General features: G+C 42.7%; 1 protein-coding gene across 2 annotated transcripts in view; it reads right to left on the bottom strand.

Annotated features, from left to right (window-relative positions):
- The window catches only part of LOC105500431 (X antigen family member 3), a 7,171-nt gene extending 3,011 nt beyond the window's left edge, over positions 1-4,160 (bottom strand). The window contains exons 1-3 of one of the 2 annotated variants that reach the window (XM_011925926.1): positions 4,070-4,160; positions 3,116-3,204; positions 2,496-2,601 (exon numbers count right to left, since the gene is read on the bottom strand). In XM_011925926.1, coding sequence (XP_011781316.1) covers positions 2,496-2,601; positions 3,116-3,196 — 187 coding nt within the window. In that variant the 5' untranslated portion in view covers positions 3,197-3,204; positions 4,070-4,160. Of the gene's footprint in view, positions 1-2,495; positions 2,602-3,115; positions 3,205-3,312; positions 3,365-4,069 lie in introns of those variants that run through there. The other variant, XM_011925927.1, reaches the window with a different exon arrangement.
- Between the last annotated feature and the right edge of the window lie 4,739 nt (positions 4,161-8,899).

Below are 8,899 nucleotides of genomic sequence, written 5' to 3' on the forward strand. Positions count from 1 at the left end.
CAAAAGAAACTACCATCAGAGTGAACAGGCAACCTACAGAATGGGAGAAAATTTTTGCAATCTACTCATCTGACAAAGGACTAATATCCAGAATCTACAAAGAACTCAAACAAATTTACAAGAAAAAAACGACCCCATCAAAAAGTGGGCAAAGGATATAAACAGACACTTCTGAAAAGAAGACATTTATGCAGCCAACAGACACATGAAAAAATGCTCATCATCACTGGTCATCAGAGAAATGCAAATCAAAACCACGAGATACAATCTCACACCAGTTAGAATGGCAATTATTTAAAAATCAGGAAACAACAGGTGCTGGAGAGGATGTAGAGAAAGAGGAACATTTTTACACTGTTGCTGGGACTGTAAACTAGTTCAACCATTGTGAAAGACAGTGTGGTGATTCCTCAAGGATCTAGAACTAGAAATACCATTTGACCCAGCCATCCCATTACTGGGTATATACCCAAAGAATTATAAATCATGCTTCTATAAAGACACATGCACACATATGTTTATTGTGGCATTATTCACAATAGCAAAGACTTGTAACCAACCCAAACGTCCATCAATGATAGACTAGATTAAGAAAATGTGGCACATAAGCACCATGGAATACTATGCAGCCATAAAAAAGGATGACTTCATGTTCTTTGTAGGGACATGGATGAAGCTGGAAACCATCATTCTTAGCAAACTATCGCAAGAACAGAAAACCAAACACCGCATGGTCTCACTCACAGGTGGGAATTGAACAATGAGAACACTTTGACACAGGAAGGGGAACTTCACACACTGGGGCCTGTTGTGGGGTAGGGGGAGGGGAGAGGGACAGCATTAGAAAATATACCTAATATAAATGACAAGTTAATGGGTACAGCACACCAACATGGCACATGTATACATATGTAGCAAAACTTCATGTTGTGCACATGTATCCTAGAACTTAAAGTATAATAAAAAAATACAAAGGTTATCAATTGAAGCAGGCAAACAAGAAAGATAAATAAGGAAATGATAATATTATTTTCCTCAGTGTTATGAAATAAAAGGCTGCAGTCGACTGTGGTAATAAATGTGATGTAAAGATGTCCCACCTTTGTTTTCCTGTATTATGAAATCTTATCTTAAATGACAGTCTGAGGAAAAATCACACCACACTTACATTTCCTATACTTTACCATTGTGTATTATAAACAGTGAGTGTCAGCTATCTAGGAAACCTAAAGACTACCCAATGGATAGCATTTTAATCATAACTCAAATGTAATTTTCTGAAAGATTAGATGAATGTATTGGTGAGCCTATGACAAATCTTACAGTCCTGACACTCATTACCTGTTGAGGTAACTTGGAAATTTTTTGGTTAAAATTAGATAACCTTAGGTCCAAAGGCCCTATATGTAACTTTCCATAAACGAATCCCATTCACATAAAAGTACCAAATATAACAGCAAAATCGCTGTCTTCCACAAGAGTACAGGAACTTGAGTGAAAAAAAAATTAATAGGCATTGTTGACAGTCATATTCTGGAAACCCCTTAACAGTGAATTGCTAAAGTAATCCATGACCCAAATTCTGTCAGTGTTAAACTTCAAAATGCTATCTGTTGAGGAAATAATTTCTGCTTCATGATAATCTTATCATACTTCGAGTTTTCTAATTATAAAGTATATAAACAACTCTTTAAAAGCCCCTTAAAATCATACTAATATAGCTACCTGTATGCCAATGTCCCGAATTATCCAGATTTTACCATACTGTCAAAAATACAGAGCAAAGGAAAGAGTGGCTGTCATTCATTGAGGTCTTTTCTGGAGTTGCTATCCTGCTTCACTGAACTTTGTTTTGTCCTGTGCCAATACTGAAGTACCTTACAGTACAGACACATTCGAGTATTAACATTTCAAGCAAAATCATTCACGTTTTCTAATGTGAATGGTAGGGAGAACACAAACGTTGGAATGAAATATGAATTCCTTCTCCATGAGTCAAGTGTTCTTGGTAAGCCTCCATTTCAGAGCCTCAGTTTTCTTATTTACAAAATAGGGCTAACATCCTTATACAAATGGGCTTTATTCAGGGTGTTATAAGGTAGGGTGACTTGGCACTCCACATGCTGTTAAAGGGTGCTTACAATACTGTGGACACCTCGGCTAAGAAGATCAGCAACATTCTAAGAAGATCAAAGTAAACTAGTGAAATAATGTACACTTTTGTACATCAAATTAAACAGTTTCATCTGATTTAGCAAGGACTGTATTTTCAAGCATACAAAATATATTTCTAAGGTAGGAGAAGATTCATTATATCCAGGGACTACATGAAGCTGCAAACTATACTCTTCACTTGTCCAGCCAACTCTCAGCAAACGTTTGAGATCCTTTCCCAATGTTTTCTTTCCTCCTGTTACTGGTCATGGCATAAGGCATGATGCACACATAGGCCTCCTTCCCTCCCCATAGACATTCTTTCTTTCCCCTCCCAGCACCTTGAATCTCAGCTGCACCCTGATCTTCTTCTCTCTCCTGACCAGGTGTAGGATCCCGACTTTCAGTTGGGGGTTCCTCTTGCTGAGGCTCCGCATCACTGGGCTCCTGGAACGAGGGGTGTGTGTGTGTGTGTGTGTGTGTGCAGATAAAAAGTTTTGTTATCAATACATTTCAACAATATAAATATACAGAATACATAGATGTTTCTGATCATAAGTCTAAAGACATTTCTCCAACACTATTCCACATACTTATTTTTCATAAAGTTACTCTTCCCACAAAGAGGTTACTCTAAGACAGTTGCCCTCAAGGGCTTTGGAAGCTGTTTTAATCTATGTTAGGATGAATGTGTGTAATCTTTTGCAAATAAGCATGAGAAGGAAATCATGGGCAAAATCTGGGGAACACAAGATCATCCATCCAGACAACAGGAGAACTTAATCCTCTTGGATTAGTCTTTCCTTCATGAGATGCCACGATTATTTTTATCAGCATGGGACACCTTTATTGGTGTGTCTATATTGGTTCAACAACAATTACAAAACATAGTTTTGCAACAACATCAAGTTACAAAAATAACTTTCTGCTAATAGAAAACATCAAAGGTTAAGACACTCACCAGCATAGGCCCATTCAGCTCAGGAGGTGGTACACTTCTCCTTGGTCTAGGCCTATATGTTGATCTTCCTCGCCAAATCATATTTCACACTGCAAGCAGAATACTGTGAATTGGTAAATATACTTGAAAAGACAGCTATATTTGACCACTTCCATGACCAAATGTTAACTTGTCGTTTTGTAAAAGTTTGTAAATACTTTCGAACTAAGTCTCAGGGCAAGCGTAAGTGTGTGTACCTTCTGAATGCTTGCGAAGTCATTAAGTTGGTCAAGCTAACTGAGCAATTTCTCAAGGCTCCTGGCAAAAGACACAGGATATTTCCGATAAGGTTTGATTTCACAACTGAACTCTCCTCCGTGGAGACATTTGGGAAAATACAGCCAGAGAATTAAAACTGCAGTAACTACAGCTTTTGTCACACACCCATTTGCTAGGCCCATTTCCCCCCTAAAATCAAGTTTTGTTGGAACGCAGAGCCCCACCCACTCAAACTTCATGGTGGAGTTGAGAAGCTGCCACACAGCGCTGGGCCCTCCTCACTGTACACCTCTGCCAGGCGCTCTACAGACCTCAGGGCCACGGTTACCAACCCGCAGCATTCCCAGTTCCCTTCCTTAATGCCCACCCTGATTCTTCCCGGGTCGACACGAAGGAGCCTGGAATCTGTCCTCGGTCGAGGGTTCCAGGGACTAGGATACCTGCCCCAGCACCCCCAGCACTCGCCCCATTTTCACCTGACCGCTCTCAACTGCGCGGCCCACCTTCTTCACTCATTCTGACCTCACCACAACAAGGCCCATGGCAGTGCCACCTCACGAGGAGAAGGACGAGCACCTTGAGACCCTTCGGCCTCTGAGGCCGTGGACCACGCTGTCCCGCGCTCCAGATAGCCACTGGCTCCTCTTCATACTCACTCACACTTCAACTCTTGGGAGGAATGGCTTGTGGACCTACCGGCTGTGTCTCAGTAGGACAGAAAAAGTCCAGACAGCAGGAACGCGACCCTCACACCCTCACAGCTCCAGGGAGTTCACCACATAGGCAAAGGGGCAGAGGGGAAGACGCCCAGTGGACATGCGCAGTGAGGATGGTGCCTGCCTAGTGGGCTGTGGCGCCCCTCCTCGCCCCACCCCATCCCGCGCCGCGCAGTCCTCTGCCCTCTCCCAGGTTTCCACTGAAGACTTCGGAATGTGTCTTCTGTGGGCGGTTTCATATGCCTCCGGGACTCAAATACCACAAATAGTTTCCCCCTTCAAAATTCACTCCATGTTCACTAGGTCCTCCTCCCCTCTATGGCCCTCCTTCCTCCCCTGTCTGGGACACCCACGATAGCAAGGCCATGGCTGTGTCGCCGCCTGTTAGGAGAAGAATGGCAACCTCAAGGACCTTCCCCAATCGGAGGACATAGACTGCGCCGCGGGCTCCTCCTCACACTCTCTCCCACTTCAACCCTGGGAGGACTGATCTTCGGACCTACTGACTGACTCCTAGTCAGCAGCACAGAAGGAAGTCACGATGTCTCCTTGCACAGCTCTGCAGGGACACAAGGCAGACAGCAAGGCACATGGACAACAAGGGACTTGGGCAGCAAGGGGTGTGGGTACTGAGTCAAGCACATGCAAGGCCAGCCGGGGTTTTCCCACTGTCCCCAGACTCGCATCCCTAAGATGTTTGTAGTAGAAGGAAAGGGACTAAGAGGCTTTGTTCCCTCTCTTGCCCTACCATTCTCATGCATCCAGAAACACTGGGGACAGTCCCATGTCACCATGAGTGGAGGATGTGTCTCAGAAAGACCTTTTGTGACAGAAATAAATTATTTTAATATATATATTTATACACACTTTTTTCTCATTTGTGTATGCATGGGTGCCTGCCATGTTGCAGGAAATATCTGGCATGCTGGAAATGTGAAGACCAAGGAGCCACACGTGGTATGTCCCATGGAGGCCACCACACTGTGGTGGGGCAGACAGACAGTTAAACAGAAGAGCATTTGAACTGCAAAGGAGAAACATGGGGAACGGACCCACGGGAGTAAAGAATAATGAATGTAGTGGCCAAGAAGCAAGGGGGAAAACAACACAGTTTCTCAAGAAGATAATATTTCTCCATTGCCTTTGCACCTTTTTTGAAAATAAGTTTATCATGTCTGTGAACCAATTTCCGGACTCCATTCTGGTCTGTTGATTTTTCCCCAGTACCACGTTCTCTGGGTTACTATAGAATTAACATGACTCTTGATATTAGGTAGTGTGAGTTCCCCAAAGTTATAGTTCAGAATCGTTTTGGCTGTTCTGGTTCATTTTCCTTTCTATATAATTTTGAAAAATGACTCCAATGAAGTGGGTTGTATAAGTTCACGCAGTTTCACTTTGAAGGGCAGCAGATAAATATGTTAGTAGCTACAGAAGGACATGGGGGAGGAGGTAAGTTCCCCCCTTAGGTTGGGGAATGATCCCATTTAGGAGCAGTTGGTGGTTCAGGAGACAGAATGATCATTGCAGGAGCAAAGCCCCTGAGAAGGTGGGAGGTATGGGATCCTGAGCTGAGGTGGGGGGCTGGCTTCAGTTAGGAGCATTGTATGCAGAAGGGCGGCAGAGAATGAATGCCAGGGCAAGCACAGGTAGACCCGGTTTGGAAAGCTCTAAGAGTTCCCAGCAGATCACTTCTCTCCTCTGAATGCATCATTACAGGAAGTCATTCAAATGGAGGAGAGTTTCTAGCATTGTGGGGGGTGTTTATATAACTATAGAGAAAGTTTCTGTCATCTCAGAGAATACATCCATCATCATGAACAGAATATTCCTAGAAATATGAATGTTGAAGGTGAGCTTTCAGACAGGAATGGGGAACATGGTATTGGAAACATGTGGAAACACAATCCTTGTAAGAAAGTGGCAGAGAATTTGGCTAGATTGCATTCTCTTAGATGCAGAGTAGAACTTGTAAGTGATGAAATTGCGTATGTAGCTAAGAACATTTCTAAGCAAAGTATGGAAGTTGTGGCCTGGTTTCTCCTCCCTGCTGGTTGCAAAATGCAAGGGAGGAGAAATAAATCAACGACAGAATTGCTGAGCAAAAAGGAATCAGCCTTTGATTATTTAGAAGACTCTCAGCCTATCCAGACAGCAAGCTTTGGAAATAGGGCCAAGGGTGTAGCCGGACAACTGATTGCTGAAGAGATGAGGTATGTGAGTCATGGATCCAGTCAACCATCTCAGCAGAATGCAGGGAAGGAGATGCATTTATCCAGGAAAGATCTATGGAGGATCCAGGGACTGTTGGCATGGACGCCATGAATTGCATCAGAGGCCAACATGTTTTGAGGATTTTATACCAAAAGAAGCACAGCCAGCCTGGAATGAAAGGAACAGAAATGGGACAAAATAAAGAAAGAGAGACTTTGATGGGAGAGCTACAGATGCAGAGGCTGGCAAGCTGCCACTGCCTCTATAGGCCCAGACAGCAATGACCTGGGGAACAGGAATCCAGATGCCTCTTCCTGAGCTCCAGATGGCAGAGCCACCTCCTCAATTTCAGAAAACAGGGCTTCTGTCCAGGGGGAAGGGAGCAGGGCTAACACTCAGGGCCAAGAGGGCAGAGCTGCCACCCTACTAGGCCCAGAGGACACGGCATCAAGCCAGAGAGGACCATTCTGAAGCCTTAAAATCTCTTAAAGTCTGAAACCTTGCTTGGATCCTATGACTCCTTCTCTCCTTCCATCTTCTACATTTTGAAATGGGAGTCTTTCTCCTATGCCTGCACCTTCATGCTGTTTTGGAAGCAGATAACGTCTTGTCTGGTTTCACAAGTTCACAGATGAAAATAATTTAGCCCCAGAATACAACATACTCTGACTCTCACCCTTTCCTGATTTTGATATTTGAATGAGATTTGGGATTTAGAGTTGATGCTGGAAAGAATTAAGAGTTTCGAGGATGTTGAGATGAGACGAATGTATTTTAGATGTGAGAGAACATGAATTTGAGGTGCCAGATGGTAGACTTTTACATGTTAAATCATGTCCCCTTCATAAATTTATGCAGGCATAAATCATAGATATTGCATGTACTGTTCCAGACCACCACAGTAAAGCAAGTCACACACATTTTTTTATTTCCTAGTGCATATAAAAGTGATGTTTATAGTATGTTCTCACTCATAAGTGGGAACTAAGCTATGTGGATGCAAAGGCATAAGAATGATACAATGGACTTTGAGGACACAGGGGAAAGGTTGGGAGGAGGCTGAGGGATGAAAGACTACAAATTGGGTTCAGTGTATACTTCTCGGGTGATGGGTGCACCAAAATCTCACAAATCACCACTAAAGAACTTATTTATGTAACCAAATACCACCTGTTCCCCAAAAACCTATTGAAATAAAAAATTTTTAAAATAATATTAAAAATAAAATAAAAGTGATGTTTACACTACACTACAATCTGTTAACTGTGCAATAGTATTATGTCAAAAAAAGTACATAACTTAATTGGAAAATACTGTATTGCTAAAACATGCTAAAGATAATCTGAGCCTTCAGTGAGTTGTAACTTTTGTGCTGGTAGAGGGTCTTGCCTGGATGTACATGGCTGCTGACTGATCAGGGTGCTGGTTGCTGAAAGTTGGGTGGCTGTGGCAATTTATTTTCTTTTTTATTTACTTTTTAACAAACTAATACTACATGGAGGGCTGTGGCAATTTCTTAAAATAAGACAACAATTAAATTTGCTCCATTAATGTACTCTTCCTTTCAAGAAAGATTTCTCTGTAGGAGGCAATGCTGCTTGATAGTATTTTACCTACAGTAGAACTCCTTTATAAACTGGAGTCAGATCTCTCAAATCCTGCCATTATCTAATCAACTCATCCTTTGCTGTCATTTCCACAGTGTTCACAGCATCTTCACTGGGAGTAGATTTCATCTCAAGAAACTATTTTCTTCATTCATCCGTAAAAAGCAACTCCTCACATGTTAAAGTTTTATCATGAGATGGCAGTAGTTGAGTCACCTCTTCACGTTCCACCCTTGTTCTCTTGCTATTTCCACCATGTTGGCAGGTACTTCATCCACTGGAGCCATGAACCCCACAAAACCACCCATGAGGGAATACACGGTCTGCTGTCATTATGAGGAGCTTTCTCTACGTGTCACTTAGATCCAATTAGTCCATGGTGCCATTCAGTTCATCTATATGTTGCTGACTTTTTTCCATTGGTTCTGTCGGATTTGATTATGTATTTTAAAGCTTTGTAGTTGAGTTATGTGCAAAAAAAGAGGCAATATAGCAGGACTGAAACTACTATCCTTAGAAAGGCCAGCTTGCAAGACTGGCCCTTGCCTGGCATCTGTAAACTTGATTTCGGGAGGTTTCCCACCATTCTCCATCTGGTAAGAGTGGTCTACTCTTCCGAAATTGTTTGTTCAAGCAATGTGTTTTATGCTGAACACCAGCTTCCCTTCTAGGAATCTGAAATATTGTTGCCTGCTAGGCAGAGAGTGCCTATGTGACCAGTCCCCAGTAAAACCCTGGGGCACTCAGTTTCTAATGAGCTTCCCTGGTAGATAACATTTTACACATGTTGTCATGATTCATTCCTGGAGAGACAAATTTTGTGACTCCATTGGGAAGTGACTCTTGGGAGCTTTTGCTGGTCCCCACCAGACTTTGCCCAGTGGGCTTTCCCCATTACTGATTTAGCTCAGTATTCTTTTGCTGTAATAAGTCTTAGGCATGAGCACAACTATACATTGAGTCCTCATAGGCAATTACTGGAAGTGACG

Source organism: Colobus angolensis, unplaced genomic scaffold (genome assembly GCF_000951035.1).
Source record: "Colobus angolensis palliatus isolate OR3802 unplaced genomic scaffold, Cang.pa_1.0 Scaffold662, whole genome shotgun sequence".
NCBI lineage: Eukaryota > Metazoa > Chordata > Mammalia > Primates > Cercopithecidae > Colobus > Colobus angolensis.